The 19,618-nt window shown below is 42.0% G+C and overlaps 1 protein-coding gene across 1 annotated transcript; it reads left to right on the top strand.

The window, feature by feature from the left end:
• Positions 1-6,146: 6,146 nt before the first annotated feature.
• Positions 6,147-14,114, top strand: LOC311135020 (transcription factor E2F4-like). Its single transcript, XM_084168862.1, has 10 exons — positions 6,147-6,557; positions 7,361-7,470; positions 8,041-8,203; positions 8,391-8,433; positions 8,545-8,609; positions 9,262-9,544; positions 9,652-9,822; positions 10,010-10,057; positions 10,262-10,306; positions 11,510-14,114. Exons 1-10 carry the CDS (start codon positions 6,402-6,404, stop codon positions 11,623-11,625), a joined length of 1,200 nt encoding a protein of 399 aa, XP_084024988.1. The 5' UTR covers positions 6,147-6,401; the 3' UTR covers positions 11,626-14,114.
• Positions 14,115-19,618: the final 5,504 nt, after the last annotated feature.

Here is a 19,618-nt window from a genome sequence, read left to right as displayed (position 1 = left end):
AAGGTGCCCAGCATGATGACTGTTGTCCCACTGCACTCTGCTCCCAGCTACATAACCACTACAGCACAGTCATTGTCATGTGACCCCTTCTCATGACACTTAATTGGTTGTAGAAAAAAATGTGTTGCTCTAAGACCCTGTCCTCTCCCTAAACACACATGGAAACACAGCAGGTAATACTAGAGAAGTGCATAGACTAGGCCTGTTTGTGACTTGAAGTTCACTGTTTGTTATTGTAATTGTATGTGGTGAATAGTGTAATAGTGGTCTAAAATGGGGTTATGCATAGACATGCTTTTCATTTTCTCTATCAGCAATCAATAGATAAATACACTTCCAGGGTACTTTCAGAGTAGTAATTACTAGTAAAATACTAGTAATCTTTCAACTCAATACATAATCTCCTTACAACACCTATATGATAGGGAGATCAACTTAATTGGCACCCCTAATAAAGATGAGCAACAAAGACTATAAAATAAAGAAATACAAATACTGAGCTATATTGTAAGCTAAAATATATATATACAATTGCTCAGAGAAAAATATTTTGTTTAACAAGTAATAAAACAAAATCTAAAAAAGATAAGTGTCAAAATTATTGGCACCCATAAAGATTCTTATGAGTAAAATTAAACCAAATAAAATCAGCAATAACGTTCTACTTTTTAAAATTAATCTCAGCTTAAGAAACTGTATTGTGGCCTTCCATGGCTTCCTGTTTCACTGGGGTATAAAAATGAGGTAACGCATGTAAAAATCATTGGTCATCCATCACCATGGGGAAAGGCAAATAACTCACAAATGAACAAAGATGAATGGTTGTTGACCTTCATAAATCCAACAATGGGTACAAAAACATTATACAAAAATGTATATACATTTTACCATTATTAGGGCAATAATTAAGAAGTTTACCACTGGAACAGTGGTAATCCTGCTGGAAAAGGACGCATGTGTATCTTGTCCCCACGCACACTAAACAGTGAGGTAGATGGTTCAGGAGGCAAAGGAAATTCCAAGGGAACTGGGAATTGCAGAACTGGGTATCATCTTGAGGTCACCAAGTCTCCAAATCTACAATTCGACGCCACCTCCATGCCAATAGGCTCTTTGAAAAGGGTTGCCTGAAAATAAGCCTTTATTAAGAGCAACTAATAATGGTCAGATGAGACGAAAATAGAGGTCTTTGGCCACCCAAACCAGCGGTGGTTTGGCTTCGAAAGAAGGATGCACGTGCAGAAAAGTACCTCATACCTACTGTAAAATATGGTGGTGGATCTTTGATGTTATGGGGCTATTTTGCTTCCACTGATCCTGGTGCTCTTGTTAAGGTCAACAGCTTCATGAACTCTATCAAATACCAGGACATTTTACCCCAAAACCTGCCAGGAGGATGACATTTTGCCACAAGTGGATCTTCCAGCAAGACAATGACCCCAAGCACACATCAAAATCCAAAAAGGAATGGTTAATTGACCACAAAATAAACATTTTGCAATGGCCATCTCCATCTACAGACTTGAACCCCATTGAAAACCTTTAGAAAATTGAAGAGGGCAGTCCATAAGCGCATACCAAAGGATATCAAGCATCTGGAAAGATTATGTATGGAGGAATGGTCTAATATGTTCTCCAATCTCATAAAACATTATAGAGAAAGGCTCAGTGCTGTTATCGTAGCAAGGGGAGGGTTGAAAACGGGTGAAAACCATTTTGACACCTATCTTTTAGAGAAACAAAAAGGTACCTTGTTAACTAACATATCTTTCTCGGAGCAATTCTATTAGTATAAAATAATATACTTTTTTGTAGCATACAATATAGCTCAGTATTTGTATTATTTATGTCATACAGTATATTTTTCTCATCTTTATCAATGGTGCCAATAATTACTGTATAAGACAAAAAAATTTAAAACTATTTCCCCATGTGTAAACTCTGTGAACTATGTGAACGGTGCTGTATAGAGAAAGTATATTGCAGTACAACAACTGACATTTAACATTTTATTTTGAATTCAGCTAGCCACACATTTTTTTATCCAATATTACATACAATACGATAAGCAACAGATGCGAAAGTCCTTTAGTGTGTAGTGAATTTTCCCATGAAGCAAGTGCAGGGTGTGAGTAATGAATGATATATTACATACATCAACTATACTCACATACGAACATTTTATCCTACAAATAACACATTTAAACACACCTGTGTCAAACACAAATTCACAAATATAAAATCAAATAATTATAAGGGTTTAACTACAATATTATTACATGGAACTCCAATATGACCTCTGTCTCTAGAATATCCCCTTAACTAGTTTCCTCTGCCTTACACCCAGTCTGTATGATTTTGGGGACATGGTTACACCAAACACAGGGGTGTAGTCAGGTTCCCCTGCCTCCTCAGGCTAGACAAACTTGAAGCGTCGCAGCAGAGTGAGAATGCTATTCACTGACTACAGCTCAGCGTTCAACACCATAGTGCCCTCAAAGCTCATAACTAAGCTAAGGACCCTAGGACTAAACACCTCCCTCTGCAACTGGATCCTGGACTTCCTGACGGGCCACCCCCAGGTGGTAAGGGTAGGTAACAACACATCTGCCACGCTGATCCTCAACACGGGGGCCCCTCAGGGGTGCGTGCTCAGTCCCCTCCTGTACTCCCTGTTCACCCATGACTGCATGGCCAGGCATGACTCCAACACCATCATTAAGTTTGCCGACGACACAACAGTGGTAGGCCTGATTACCGACAACGATGAGACAGCCTATATGGAGGAGGTCAGAGACCTGGCCGTGTGGTGTCAGGATAACAACCTCTCCCTCAACGTGATCAAGACAAAGGAGATGATTTTGGACTACAGGAAAAAAAAGAGGACTGAGCATGCCCCCATTCTCATCGACGGGGTGTATTGGAACAGGTTGAGAGCTTCAAGTTCCTTGGTGTCCACATCACCAACAAACTATCATGGTCCAAACACCCCAAGACAGTCGTGAAGAGGGCACGACAAAGCCTATTCCCCCTCAGGAGATTGAAAAGATTTGGCATGGGTCCTCAAAAAGTTATACAGCTGCACCATCGAGAGCATCCTGACTGGTTGCATCACCGCCTGGTATTACATTTACATATTAGTCATTTAGCAGACGCTCTTATCCAGAGCGACTTACAGTTAGTGAGTGCATAATTTATTGTTTTATTTATTTTTTTCATACTGGCCCCCCGTGGGAATCGAACCCACAACCCAGGCGTTGCAAACGCCATGCTCTACCAACTGAGCTACATCCCTGCCAGCCATTCCCTCCCCTACCCTGGGCCAATTGTGCGCCGCCCCATGGGTCTCCCGGTCGCGGCCGGCTACGACAGAGCCTGGATGGTATGGCAACTGCTCGGCCTCCGACCGCAAGGCACTACAGAGGGTAGTGCGTACGGCCCAGTACATCACTGGGGCCAAGCTTCCTGCCATCCAGGACCTCTATACCAGGCGGTGTCAGAGGAAGGCCCTAAAAATTATCAAAGACTCCAGCCACCCTAGCTTCTTAACAGCTTCTACCCCCAAGCCATTAGACTCCTGAACAGCTAATCATAGCTACCCGGACTATTTGCATTGCCCCCTCACCCCACCCCACCCCATCCCATCCATCTCTTTACATCTCTTTTACGCTGCTGCTACTCTGCAGCGTAAAAGTGGTCCTCTGTAGCTCAGCTGGTAGAGCACGGCGCTTGTAACGCCAAGGTAGTGGGTTCGATCCCCGGACCACCCATACACAAAAATGTATGCACGCATGACTGTAAGTCGCTTTGGATAAAAGCGTCTGCTAAATGGCATATTATATATATATTATTATTTATGCATAGTCACTTTAACTCTACCCACATGTACATATTACCTCAATTACCTCAACTAACCGGTGCCCCCGCACATTGACTCTGTACCGGTACCTCCTGTATATAGCCTCCCTACAGTTATCTTATTTTACTTCTGCTCTTTAATTATTTGCTATTTTAAATTTTTTACTTATCAATTTTTTACTTAACAATGTATTTTATTTATTTATTATTAATATTGTAATTGTATTATATATATATATATATATATATATATATATATATATATATATATATATATATATATACAGTTGGGAGAACAAGTATTTGATACACTGCCGATTTTGCAGGTTTTCCTACTTACAAAGCATGTAGAGGTCTGTCATTTTTATCATAGGTACACTTCAACTGTGAGCGACGGAATCTAAAACAAAAATCCAGAAAATCACATTGTATGATTTTTAAGTAATTAATTTGCATTTTATTGCATGACATAAGTATTTGATCACCTACCAACCAGTAAGAATTCCGGCTCTCACAGACCTGTTAGTTTTTCTTTAAGAAGCCCTCCTGTTCTCCACTCATTACCTGTATTAACTGCACCTGTTTGAACTCGTTACCTGTATAAAAGACACCTGTCCACACACTCAATCAAACAGACTCCAACCTCTCCACAATGGCCAAGACCAGAGAGCTATGTAAGGACATCAGGGATACAATTGTAGACCTGCACAAGGCTGGGATGGGCTACAGGACAATAGGCAAGCAGCTTGGTGAGAAGGCAACAACTGTTGGCGCAATTATTAGAAAATGGAAGAAGTTCAAGATGACGGTCAATCACCCTCGGTCTGGGGCTCCATGCAAGATCTCACCTCGTGGGGCATCAATGATCATGAGGAAGGTGAGGGATCAGCCCAGAACTACACGGCAGGACCTGGTCAATGACCTGAAGAGAGCTGGGACCACAGTCTCAAAGAAAACCATTAGTATCACACTACGCCGTCATGGATTAAAATCCTGCAGCGCACGCAAAGTCCCCCTGCTCAAGCCAGCGCATGTCCAGGCCCGTCTAAAGTTTGCCAATGACCATATGGATGATCCAGAGGAGGAATGGGAGAAGGTAATGTGGTCTGATGAGACAAAAATAGAGCTTTTTGGTCTAAACTCCACTCGCCGTGTTTGGAGGAAGAAGAAGGATGAGTACAACCCCAAGAACACCATCCCAACCGTGAAGCATGGAGGTGGAAACATCATTCTTTGGGGATGCTTTTCTGCAAAGGGGACAGGACGACTGCACCGTATTGAGGGGAGGATGGATGGGGCCATGTATCGCGAGATCTTGGCCAACAACCTCCTTCCCTCAGTAAGAGCATTGAAGATGGGTCGTGGCTGGGTCTTCCAGCATGACAACGACCCGAAACACACAGCCAGGGCAACTAAGGAGTGGCTCCGTAAGAAGCATCTCAAGGTCCTGGAGTGGCCTAGCCAGTCTCCAGACCTGAACCCAATAGAAAATCTTTGGAGGGAGCTGAAAGTCCGTATTGCCCAGCGACAGCCCCGAAACCTGAAGGATCTGGAGAAGGTCTGTAAGGAGGAGTGGGCCAAAATCCCTGCTGCAGTGTGTGCAAACCTGGTCAAGACCTACAGGAAACGTATGATCTCTGTAATTGCAAACAAAGGTTTCTGTACCAAATATTAAGTTCTGCTTTTCTGATGTATCAAATACTTATGTCATGCAATAAAATGCAAATGAATTACTTAAAAATCATACAATGTTATTTTCTGGATTTTTGTTTTAGATTCCGTCTCTCACAGTTGAAGTGTACCTATGATAAAAATTACAGACATCTACATGCTTTGTAAGTAGGAAAACCTGCAAAATCGGCAGTGTATCAAATACTTGTTCTCCCCACTGTATATATTAACTGCATTGTTGGTTAAGGGCTTGTAAGTAAGTACATGAATTGCAATTGATTAAGCATTTCTCAAACTGTAAAATCCTAAAGATTTAGCCTAAGCATATCCTCGAAAAATGTATTATATTATTTGACTGTAAAATTAAATTAGTTAGGGCATGTAGAAAATAGAACTGTCCGTAAAAAAGGACACATTTGCAGTCTAATCCATAATAAACAAAAATTTAACGATCTTGTGATTTAGTAGATGTTTAATATTGCGAAATGCTTTACTAGCAACAGTTGACTTTCTTGTCAAGTACATCGATTACAATTTACAGTGTACGCTTTTCAAAGTATCTCATGTTTTGCAGATGGCCCCTTGGCTTCACAACCCAAACCATCCCAGCATACCTCGCGTGTCCAACGGCTTCGGACCGTATGCTCGTTGAAATATTTTGAAGGCCTGTTTTTTGGGGATTATTAGGTCAAGAATCTGGACCGGACCATATCGGATTTTCCTACCATTAGTACCATGCAAAGCATTTTATATAGCTAAATCTCACTTTAGCACAGCACGGCGAATGAAAAGGGGTTTCTAGCTAGCAAGTGAGTTCGGGGGCGGGGAGCCGGCTAACTACTGTACGGATCCGAACAATAATTCCTAATCAGATGGAGCTGGAGTCGGGAAGAACTGAATTTGGAGCCATGGGAGAGTCGCTTCAACCTCAAACCCCAAGTCGACACGAGAAGAGTCTAGGATTGCTTACAACCAAATTTGTATCTTTGCTGCAAGAGGCCAAGGATGGAGTTCTAGACCTGAAAGCAGTAAGCATGCCATGCCTTACTCTTTGTTTTTGGCACGCGGATGTAAATTTAGCTTGTGGCTAGCTAACGTTAGGTAGTAGCAATTAGCATTCAAGGTTTTCGCAAGCTAGCGTTAACCGTCCAGCACATCAGCGTGATACGTTGGGGTCAAGTGTTTTTGTCTATTTATGTGTTTGAATAGTTCAATTAACTAGTTAGCTACAATTTGCCCGTCCACTGAATTTAGGAAAAGTTGGCTAGCCAGTTGCCAAGTAACGTTACCTCAACTCCTCTATTGAGGTCATACAGTCATTGGTTGAGGTACTAGGCAGCAAGCTAGCCAGCTAACTTTTTCTATTCTGCCCCCTGCAGACTCAATGAAGACAAGCAAGCAAGGCTGCACAATGTTGTTATGAACTGGATCTGGCAAAACAGTTAAAACCCAACCCGGTTTCAGAGTCACACACCCTTTTATGTAGCTAGAAATTAAATAAATCGGATAGTCACCATTATCATTGGTTAAATTATGCTGACAATATGTTAGGTTTTGTTTAGGCTGGGCTTGACTGACCACAATGGAATAGATGTCATCCCATAGCAGCAATGAGGATTAACACATCATAGTTATCAGCACTAGCCATATGTTTATTGATGTAAGTGCTTGTTGAACACTCAGCTATGTGTAACTTTGAAGCTGAATAGCTAAGCTTCCTTGACATTAGTCTACCAAGCTATTTGTTTTAAACTGTGGAATTGTTCAATGGACCCCCAAACTGCTCTACACTGATGTATGAATAACATTGACCACTCTTTCTCTCCCACAGGCAGCAGACACCCTAGCTGTAAGACAGAAGCGGCGCATCTACGACATCACCAATGTGCTCGAGGGCATCGGACTGATCGAGAAGAAGTCCAAGAACAGTATTCAGTGGAAGTAAGTCAAGGACATGAGAAGGAACATGGCATTATGGGCTCCGTTAGTAAATCTTGGGTGGCACCCTATCGCCATTCAGAAACTACCAGTGTGCGAGCTGTCTTATGTAAGTGAAAGCAGATAAGGAGAGGTGTCTTAACTGTTTTCCTATCAATGCCTTGCCCTTGACTGTCGTCTTAATTTATGTGTGTGTTATCCAGAGTCATATATTTAGAGAGTTGGGCCAATGGGGTTTCTGTCTGAACGTTCCAAGAGCGCCACTTTCTCCTCCATAGCCATTGCTAAGTGATAACACTTCTGTGTTGTGCTCTCTATTTCTGATTATAGTTTTCAAAACCTATAAACATTTCCAGTGAAAGTAGATATGCAATTTGTTGATACCACAACACTGTACAGACATATTTGCTGCTGTGTTTTGCGTGTTTATAGCGGGTCATTTTATAGGGAGTTGTCGGAGGCACTCTCGCATTGTTCCATTACCAAAATATTGAGAATAAAGGTGCTAACATGGCCAAACTGTTTTAATGTCTCTGGGCCTATCTCTTTGTGATACATGTTTCCTGTCCCCAGGGGTGTTGGTCCTGGCTGTAACACACAGGAGATAGCCGATAAGCTCATTGATCTGAAGGCAGAGCTGGATGATCTGGACAAGAGGGAGCAGGAGTTGGATCAGCAGAGGGTCTGGGTCCAGCAGAGCATCAAGAACGTGACAGACGACTCACACAACAGCCCATATCCTTCACTACAATCCCTCTAAACTTAGCAGATCTAGTGTGTTAGTTACTAGATATTGGTTATGGTGCACCCCATGACCCCAAGATGGTTTAGATGGTAGTGATCAGATTTTTTAGCTCAATGCTTAGCTCTTAAATTCATGTTGTAGTAGTAAATAAACTCTTGGCCCTTAACACAAGCACACACTGGCTTATGTAAAACACGAAGACCTTTGCAGTGCGTTCAAAGGTAAGTTTCTCTCATATATTTTTCTGTGTGTTTTTCTTTCCCTTTTGATTGTTCTACCTCCTTTTGTTTTTTTCCCCTCCCACTCACCCCGTCTCTGTTTGGCCTCCACAGGTGACACTCTCCTAGCGATCCGCGCTCCCACAGGCACACAACTGGAGGTGCCCATACCTGAGTCGGTAAGTGTTTGTACTGTAAGACCCAACTACTTTCCCCTTTCTGTCTCACCATCCTCAGACCAGGGGTCTCCAACTTGGATTCTGGCGAGCTGCTGGTTGTGCATTGCCTGACGACTCACCCTGAACTTAATTCCTCTTCTCTATCGATCGCTACATACATTCAGTCTGAATCTGCCATCCTAGAAGTCATTTGTGTGACTTCAAAATGAGGGGCGTTGTACAAAATAAATTAATCAGCGATTGGATCGTCTCCAACAAATCTAACCAATCAGAATATCAAAGTTGATAAGGTCATTATGTAGGCTGGCTCTGGCCCTACCCTTCGATATCTGAACGGTCAGAATGTGTTTGCATTTTAGAAATCGTAGGGTGAGGGAGGCAAATCTATACTCATCGTGGAGAAGAACTTCAGTTTGGCTGGAGCGATGTGGATGGGTAGCCAGCCAAGGTTGTGCAGACTTCTGTTCCAGCCTAGCACTAATACTCCTTTTAAAAATAGTAAACTAATCGCAATCTGGACAACGATTTATACAATTATATGAATCAAGTGTGTCAGTACTGGGGTGAAACAAAGGCCTACACGCAGCAGCTCTACAGAATCTGAGTTGGACTTCCCTGTGCCACTACCGTCTGACTGAGTGATTGTTGGCAGGTACTGAATGGACAGAAGAAGTATCAGATCCGTCTCAAGAGCTCAGCAGGACCCATTGAGGTTCTCCTAGTGAACAAGGACCCGTCCAGCCCGTCTCCAGTGGTACTGTCCGTCCCACCACCAGAGGACATGCTCCAGAGCCTGCCAGTGCCTGCTACTGCTGCCAACCCAAAACCGGCACCTGCTGCCCCCTGCCAGCCTCTGGCCCACTCCTCCAACCCCAGTCCTGCCACAGTCTCACCTGCCTGCACAGCTACTACCAACCAGGCAGTCACCACCGCAGGTACGATTTGGTCTTTATCTGAGCAATGTAGTTATTACGTGTGTGTGGTGTTGGAGTGAAATTGCAGCAAAAAATGTAATTCTCATATCACCATCCTTCTTTTAAAGTGTCCAGCAACAACACCAGCACACTGACTGTTTCCACACCCACTACAAACATAACTGCCCAACTGACTCCCCTGTTGGACACCCAACCTCTCCTGTCCTCTGCCTCATTGGATGGCTGCTCTTCCTCTTCTTCAGCAGTCTTTGAACCAATCAAGACCGACCCCTCAGAATGTAAGTGTCATCTGCCGTTTCCCTAAGATCATGATGCTTCTCTATCCTGCTAAACATTCATACAAGGGGGATACACATACTAAATATACGTCAGAGTCAAGGTTTATTTAGTGTGTGCACTCTTTGTATCAATCGTTTTTGGGAGTTGTTGAGTGAGTGACTAATGTTTTCTGTGTTCTATTTGTAGTGCTGTATTTCCCCAAAGAACTTTCTGACATGTTTGACCCGACTAAAGGTAAAGATCACCTCAACATATTATGAAATCTATGGAAGGAGTTGGCAAGTATAACCACTGTATGAACATGCTATTGCAGATTATATCAATGTATAGACAATAATTTGAGATTATAGATACCAGAATAGACATGTGCCTTTATTCTAACCCCTCATCCTCATTTCCCATATCTCTCCCTCTCTTTCACACCGTCTCTCTGAGTAGAGATCATGAGTGCAGACCTGTTGGAGGAGTTGATGTCTTCCGAGGGTAAGTTGACATTTATAAACTGGGTGGGTCGAGCCCTGAATGCTGACAGCCAAGGTATATCAGACCATGACTGGAACGAACTGCAAAAATCTCTGAAGCTGGAGACTCTTATCTCCCTCATTAACTTTAAGCATCAGTTGTCAGAGCACCTTACCGATCACTGCACATGTACAGAGCCCATCTGAAATTAGTCCACTCAACTACCTCATCCCCATATTGTTATTTATTTTGCTCATTTGCACCCCAGTATCTCTATTTGCACATCATCTCTTGCACATTTACATTTTAGTCATTTAGGAGACGCTCTTATCCAGAGCGACTTACAGTTAGTGAATACATATTATTATTATTTAAATTTTTTCATACTGGTCCCCCGTGGGAATCGAACCCACAACCCTGGCGTTGCAAACGCCATGCTCTATCAACTGAACTACATCCCTGCCGGCCATTCCCTCCCCTACCCTGGACAACGCTAGGCCAATTGTGCGCTGCCCATGAGTCTCCCGGTCGCGGCCGGCTGCGACAGAGCCTGGATTCGAACCAGGATCTCTAGTGGCACAGCTAGCACTGCGATGCAGTGCCTTAGACCACTGCGCCACTCAGGAGACCACATCTATCATTCCAGTGTTAATACTAATTATATTTTGCACTATGGCCTATTTATTGCCTTACCTCCATAACTTGCTACATTTGCACACACTGTATATATATTTTCTGTGGTATTTTTGACTTTATGTTTTGTTTTACCCCATATGTAACTCTGTGTTGTTGTTTTTATCGCACTGCTTTGCTTTATCTTGGCCAGGTCGCAGTTGTAAATGAGAACTTGTTCTCAACTGGCTTACCTGGTTAAATAAAGGTGAAATAAAATAAATATACCACTGGTATGACAAAACATTTATTTTTACTGCTCTAATTATGTTGGTAACCAGTTTATAATAGCAATAGGTACCTCAGGGGTTTGTGGTGTATGGTTAATATACCACGGCTAAGGGCTGTATCCAGGCACTCAGTGTTGCGTGGTGCATTGGAACAGCCCTTAGCCGTGGTATATTAGCCATATACCACACCTACTCGGCTCTTCTTGCTTAAGTATACAGTTCTGCTGATGTGGATTTGCGGATCAGCAAATATTTACTTAACCTATCACAACTAAAAGAGATTGTCTTTTAATCTCTTTGTATGTCCCTCTCTCTTTCCTAGTGTTCTCTCCACTCCTCCGTCTGTCTCCCCCTCCGGGTGACCACGACTACATATATAACCTGGACGAAACCGAAGGCCTGTGTGACCTCTTTGATGTCCCTATCCTTAACCTTTGACCTCTGAGCTGAGTTCCCAATAATGTATTATGTAAGGAAATCTAAAAAAACATTTTTACCATTTTCTATGGGAAAAAAACAAATGTGTGATTCTATTTTTGGATCCTGGTGTATTATAAGATGATTTTTCTGTGTAAACAATTAAGTGTTTTGATGTCGTACCCAAATATTTCCACTAAACATTGGCAGCAAATGTTTCAGGGCGTAGTGGCTCTAGGTTAGATAAAAAGGGGTATAAAGAAATATAGTCCTCACTGAACTGATGATCTCTCAGGTGAAATGCCTCGCATTCATGCTGATTTGTGATTAACTCTATTCCCTCCATCCATCTTTGTTTGAAATATGTATGTAACAAATTGGCAACAGCTGTCATCATCACACTCTGATCGTCATCAACTCAGTGTCAACAGATTCAGAGACACCCAGGCAGCTGCATACACTCGGACAGTACGCACAAATGGGTACATACACACAGCTGAAAATTATGCGCTGTCGTTCTGTATATAGAGAATATTTATATTTTTTATTAAGAGCCTTTGTGGAGTTGTGTGTAATACATTGAGACAGCAGTAGTGAACCAGGGTGCCAAACAAAGACATGAGAAAGTTGAAGTGTTTCAGATGTAGCGTGCATTGGATCAACTGCTACACGTTTATCATTCACTTTGGTCCCCTTGCCTTGTTTTGTCACTGTTTTATTTCTCACCCATTTCATTCACTTTACAACATTGTCTGTGGCATTCTTGTTTTGTCTTGCAATTATTATGTATATGAATATTATTTTATTCAGTCTGTATGTAAAAGGACATTTATTTTTCTTTACAGATACAGTAATTAGTTCCTAATGAAGTAGGTTAGCGCTTTGAGTGCTGGTCTATAGTCTGTATATGTTGCTCTGATACGTGTTCAATAGAAAAAGGTCCCCCACATGCTTTCACCATGACTATGGAAACACAAATGTTGACTTCGTTCTTTCTGTGTGAGAGAATATTTGTTTAAAATTTCCTTCTGTGTTCATTCATGTTTTCATTCGTTCCCAGAAGATATTGTTTCCCTTTTATTAAAGAAGAGCATTTTTTATATATACACTATATATACAGTACCAGTCAAAAGTTTGGATACACCTACTCATTCAAGGTTTTTTCTTTATTTTTACTATTTTCTACATTGTATAATAATAGTGAAGACATCAAAACTATGAAATAACACATATGGAATCATGTAGTAACCAACATTTTTTTAACAAATCAAAATATATTTTAGATTCTTCAAAGTAGCCACCCTTTGCCTTGATGACAGCTTTGCACACTCTTGGCATTCTCTCAACCAGCTTCGCCTGGAATGCTTTTCCAACAGTCTTGAAGGAGTTCCCACATATGCTGAGCACTTGTTGGCTGCTTTTCCTTCACTCTGCGGTCCGACTCATCCCAAACCATCTCAATTGGGTTGAGGTCGGGGGATTGTGGAGGCCAGGTCATCTGATGCAGCACTCCATCACTCTCCTTCTTGGTAAAATAGCCCTTACACAGCCGGGAGGTGTGTTGGGTCATTGTCCTATTGAAAAACAAATGATAGTCCCACTAAGCGCAAACCAGATGGGATGGCATATCGCTGCAGAATGCTGTGATAGCCATGCTGGTTAAGTGTGCCTTGAATTCTAAATAAATCACCAACAGTGTCACCAGCAAAGCACCATCACACCACCTCCTCCATGTTTCACGGTGGGAACCACACATGCAGAGATCATCCGTTCACCGTCTCACAAAGACACGGCAGTTGGAACAAAACATTTCAAATTTGGACTCATCAGACCAAAGGACAGATTTCCACCGGTCTAATGTCCATTGCTTGGGTTTCTTGGCCCAAGCAAGTCTCTTCTTATAATTGGTGTCCTTTGGTAGTGGTTTCTTTGCAGCAATTCGACCATGAAGGCCTGATTCACACAGTCTCCTCTGAACAGTTGATGTTGAGAGGTGTCTTACTTGAACTCTGAAGCATTTATTTGGGCTTGAAATTGTCTTAAAGTAACGATGGACTGTCGTTTCTCTTTGCTTATTTGAGCTGTTCTTTCCATAATATGGACAGAGGTCTTTTACCAAATAGGGCTATCTTCTGTATACCACCCCTACCATGTCACAACACAACTGATTGGCTCAAACTCATTAAGAAGGAAAGAAATTCCACAAATTAACTTTTAACAAGGCACACCTGTTAATTGAAATGCAATCCAGATGACTACCTCATGAAGCTGGTTGAGAGAATGCCAAGAGTGTGCAAAGCTGTCATCAAGGCAAAGGGTGGCTACTTTGAAGAATCTCAAATATAAAATATATTTTGATTTGTTTAACACTTTTTTGGTTACTACATGATTCCATATGTGTTATTTCATAGTTTTGATGTCTTCACTGTTACATGATTCCATATGTGTTATTTCATAGTTTTGATGTCTTCACTGAAAACAGTAAAAATAAAGAAAAACCCTTGATTGAGTATGCGTGTCCAAACTTTTGTCTGGTACTTGTATATACACTGCTCAAAAAAATAAAGGGAACCCTAAAATAACACATCCTAGATCTGAATGAATTAAATAATCTTATTAAATACTTTTTTCTTTACATAGTTGAATGTGCTGACAACAAAATCACACAAAAATGATCAATGGAAATCAAATTTATCAACCCATGGAGGTCTGGATTTGGAGTCACCCTCAAAATTAAAGTGGAAAACCACACTACAGGCTGATCCAACTTTGATGTAATGTCCTTAAAACAAGTCAAAATGAGGCTCAGTAGTGTGTGTGGCCTCCACGTGCCTGTATGACCTCCCTACAACGCCTGGGCATGCTCCTGATGAGGTCTCCTGAGGGATCTCCTCCCAGACCTGGACTAAAGCATCCGCCATTTCCTGGACAAGCATCCACCAACGGGGCGTTGGTGGATGGAGCGAGACATGATGTCCCAGATGTGCTCAATTGGATTCAGGTCTGGGGAACGGGCGGGCCAGTCCATAGCATCAATGCCTTCCTCTTGCAGGAACTGCTGACACATGCACATTTGTGGCCTGCTGGAGGTCATTTTGCAGGGCTCTGGCAGTGCTCCTCCTTGCACAAAGGCGGAGGTAGCAGTCCTGCTGCTGGGTTGTTGCCCTCCTACGGCCTCCTCCACGTCTCCTGATGTACTGGCCTGTCTCCTGGTAGCGCCTCCATGCTCTGGACAGTGACACTATGCTGACAGACACAGCAAACCTTCTTGCCACAGCTCGCATTGATGTGCCATCCTGGATGAGCTGCACTACCACTTGTGTGGGTTGTAGACTCCGTCTCATGCTACCACTAGAGTGAAAGCACCGCCAGCATTCAAAAGTGACCAAAACATCAGCCAGGAAGCATAGGAACTGAGAAGTGGTCTGTGGTCACCACCTGCAAAACCAGTCCTTTATTGGGGGTGTCTTGCTAATTGCCTATAATTTCCACTTGTTGTCTATTCCATTTGCACAACAGCATGTGAAATTTATTGTCAATCAGTGTTGCTTCCTAAGTGGACAGTTTGATTTCACAGAAGTGTGATTGACTTGAAGTTACATTGTGTTGTTTAAGTGTTCCCTTTATTTTTTTTAGCACCCCCTGAGTATACCAAACATTAAGAACATCTTCCTAATATTGAGTTGCACCCCCTGCTTTCGAAAGTGTTCCACAGGGATGATGGCCCATGTTGACTCCGAAGCTTCCCACAGTTGTCAAGTTGGCTGTATGTCCTGTGGGTGGTGGACCATTCTTGATACACACAGGAAACTGTTGAGCGTGAAAAACCAACCAGCGTTGCAGTTCTTGACACAAACCGGTGCGCCTGGCACCTACTTCCATACCCCTACACCAGGGTTTCCTAACAACGTGCTGAATTTGCCCCACAGGTGGCTTTAGAAAAAATTAATAAATAGTAGAATTTTCATTACTAGACATTAAAAAAAAAGTTGAACACTAGAAAATCAGCTCCAAGTGATTTTAATTTGGGAAATCTGTTCCCAAGTATTTCCACGCATAATAGACGCGTGATCATATACAAATGTAAGCAAGGTTTTAAATTATTATGTTTTAGTAAAATATTATATATGGGCTTCTTGCGGTCAATTTGCAGGCTACAAATTATTTGTAATTATGTTCCGGCCCCCTGACCATCCGCTCAAGAAAAAAATCGGCCCGCGGCTGAATCTAGTTGATGATCCGTGCCCTACACTGATTGAAGTGGATTTAACAAGTTACATCAGTAAGGGACCATAGCATTCACCTGGTCAGTCTATGTCATGGAAAGAGCAGGTGTTCTTAATGTTTGTATACTCAGTGTAAATCTGTCAGATATATTACTAATTTGGGGTTAAGGTGTATGAAATATATTGACAAAACTAGCATTTGTATCAGACTGCTCTCACATCATTGCACTTTACACCACTCAACCCGTTACGATTGCACCATCCGTCTGGGTTGGGTGGTGTTGCCAGTTCACTGAAGCCTTCATTGCCCAGGGAATTCAAGTTGAGTCTGCTTACATGTAACATTGGATGTGTTAAAATGCTCAGAGGATCTACAGTATCATTGCATTTGTAATAATAGGTTAATGATGACTAAACTGTTAAGTTACATCACACATGAAAGGAATAAAAATAAACCTTTTTGTATTCTTTGCATAAAGTTTGTGCTGTCCATTTCTGTTTTTGTCTTATCTTATTGTTGTTGGCAGAGAAGGCCAAAATGCAGGTAATGCAGTGTTAGAATTGACTATGGATCAAGAACCCCATATACAACTATGATGACTGCATGAATTGAATTGCAAAAAAACATGCGCATTGGCTGGTGCACAGCTCTGTGTAGGTAGGCTATCTAAAACCAAGATAATATAATCTGACAGACAATATTTATCAGACCAGATGCATATCATTTATGGATTAGTAGTAGCCTATATAATTGAAATAGCATATATCTTTGAATGTGGACAACTATCACCTCATTCCAATAAAAAATGCATTACATTTTTTAAATACTGAATGTGGGAAAAAATACGCACAATATTTGAGTGTATTCTAAACCCACCTGCATTCATTTTGAGCGCTCTATAGGCATTTCACTGAATTTCCCATTGAAATGCACATGCATTTACAGTAGACCTACTGCATGTTGCAATGTTGGAAAAGTTGGGACGGGTCTATTGTCTACAACAGGTAGCCTAGCGGTTAAGAGCATTGGGCCAGTAACTGAAAGTTCACTGGTTTCAATCCCCGAGCTGACTAGATGAAAAATCTTTGTGCCCTTGAGCATGGCACTTAACCCTAATTGCTCATGAAAGTCTCTCTGGATAAGAGCGTCTGCAAAATAACTAAAATGTAACAGGGATGGGCAACTCCAGTCCTTTGGGACATGATTGTCACACTTTTGCCCCAGCTAACACACCGGACTCCAATCATCAAGTAATCATGATCTTAAGTTTAGACTGCAATTAGTTTAATCAGCTGTGCTTGCTAGGGATGGGGGAAAAGTGTGACACCACTCCGGCCCCGAGGACTGGAGTTGCCCATCCCAGGTCTACACCAAAATGATTTGTATGTACACTAACTCTTTAGACCCCAATAGAATTATAGAATGCTGCTGTAGATTACTGAGAATGTTCACACATTTCAAACAAACAGACATAGCTCAAAAACTAAGAACAAATGACAATTACAAGTTAACTTAGTTGTAAAGAGCTCAACCATTTCTTTAATATGACACTACATTCATGTAAAAAGGAATGACACTACATTTGTCTTCCATTGTGTAAAGACAATCACTATCAAAAAACGGTTATCACTCAACACAACAAAAAACCCTAGAGTATTTAAATTGTAGTACATTTGACTAAATTACTCACTCAAAATGTACCAAGTAGATATATATTATTTACATATATAAAAAAATGTAATAATCCAAAATGTGACCAGAGTACAATATTCAGAAAGTACTTCAAAACCCACACAAAGTAGGCTATTTGATTGACAACGATTCTTACTTCTGTAACAATGTAAAAATGCAAACAACTATTCAGAGACTATTTCAAAATGTAGATAACTTCTCTCAATAAAATGTAATACAGACCAGGCCTGACACAAAATGTAAAAATAGTAGCCTACTTTGACAACAATTCAGTGAATGCAACAAGTATTAGATAGAGAGAAGATACAAAACACAACAACTGTTCAGAGACAATTTTTAAAAAGTACACAATTTCCATATAAGATTTGTGGGACAAATTCATGTCACACTGTCACTTGAGTGTTTACTTTTTAAACAATTTAGTCATTTAGCAGATGCTCTTATCCAGAGTGACTGGATACATTTTTGTATTTTTTCCCTGTACTGGTCCCCTGTGGGAATCGAACCCACAACCCTGGTGTTGCAAGTTTGCCGTGCGGTAGCAGAGAGCTTGGCCCCAGAGTCAATGTGCGGGGGCACTGGTTAGTCGTGGTAATTGAGGTAATATGTACACATGGGTAGAGTTAAAGTGACTATGCATACATAATAAACAGAGTAGTAGCAGCGTAAAGGAGGGGGTGGGGTGGGGTGGGGTGGGGTGGGGTGGGGTGGCAATGCAAATAGTCCGGGTAGCCATGATTAGCTGTTCAGGAGTCTTATGGCTTGGGGGTAGAAGCTGTTAAGAAGCCTTTTGGACCTAGACTTGGAGCTCCGGTACCGCTTGCTGTGCGGTAGCAGAGAGAACAGTCAATGACTAGGGTGGCTGGAGTCTTTGACAACTTTTAGGGCCTTCCTCTGACACCACCTGGTATAGAGGTCCTGGATGGCAGGAAGCTTGGCCCCAGTGATGTACTGGGCCGTACACAATACCCTCTGTAGTGCCTTGCGGTTGGAGGCCGAGCAGTTGCCATACCAGGCGGTGATGCAACCAGTCAGGATGCTCTCGATGTTGCAGCTACAGTGGGGGAAAAAAAGTATTTAGTCAGCCACCAATTGTGCAAGTTCTCCCACTTAAAAAGATGAGAGAGGTCTGTAATTTTCATCATAGGTACACGTCAACTATGACAGACAAAATGATTTTTAAAAATCCAGAAAATCACATTGTAGGATTTTTAATGAATTTATTTGCAAATTATGGTGGAAAATAAGTATTTGGTCAATAACAAAAGTTTCTCAATACTTTGTTATATACCCTTTGTTGGCAATGACACAGGTCAAACGTTTTCTGTAAGTCTTCACAAGGTTTTCACACACTGTTGCTGGTATTTTGGCCCATTCCTCCATGCAGATCTCCTCTAGAGCAGTGATGTTTTGGGGCTGTCGCTGGGCAACACGGACTTTCAACTCCCTCCAAAGATTTTCTATGGGGTTGAGATCTGGAGACTGGCTAGGCCACTCCAGGACCTTGAAATGCTTCTTACGAAGCCACTCCTTCGTTGCCCGGGCGGTGTGTTTGGGATCATTGTCATGCTGAAAGACCCAGCCACGTTTCATCTTCAATGCCCTTGCTGATGGAAGGAGGTTTTCACTCAAAATCTCATGATACATGGCCCCATTCATTCTTTCCTTTACACGGATCAGTCGTCCTGGTCCCTTTGCAGAAAAACAGCCCCAAAGCATGATGTTTCCACCCCCATGCTTCACAGTAGGTATGGTGTTCTTTGGATGCAACTCAGCATTCTTTGTCCTCCAAACACGACGAGTTGAGTTTTTACCAAAAAGTTATATTTTGGTTTCATCTGACCATATGACATTCTCCCAATCCTCTTCTGGATCATCCAAATGCACTCTAGCAAACTTCAGACGGGCCTGGACATGTACTGGCTTAAGCAGGGGGACACGTCTGGCACTGCAGGATTTGAGTCCCTGGCGGCGTAGTGTGTTACTGATGGTAGGCTTTGTTACTTTGGTCCCAGCTCTCTGCAGGTCATTCACTAGGTCCCCCCGTGTGGTTCTGGGATTTTTGCTCACCGTTCTTGTGATCATTTTGACCCCA

This window comes from Coregonus lavaretus (assembly GCF_964263955.1).
Source record: "Coregonus lavaretus genome assembly, chromosome: 9".
NCBI classification, from domain to species: domain Eukaryota; kingdom Metazoa; phylum Chordata; class Actinopteri; order Salmoniformes; family Salmonidae; genus Coregonus; species Coregonus lavaretus.
This window is presented reverse-complemented; position numbering and strand designations above follow the sequence as displayed.

Coding starts and splice junctions, on each gene's coding strand:
- LOC311135020 (XM_084168862.1), top strand. CDS start 6,402: ATGGAGCTGGAGTCGGGAAGAACTGAATTTGGAGCCATGGGAGAGTCG. Junction 6,558..7,360: donor GAGTTCTAGACCTGAAAGCA/GTAAGCATGCCA, acceptor TCTCTCCCACAG/GCAGCAGACACCCTAGCTGT. Junction 10,058..10,261: donor CATGTTTGACCCGACTAAAG/GTAAAGATCACC, acceptor CTCTCTGAGTAG/AGATCATGAGTGCAGACCTG.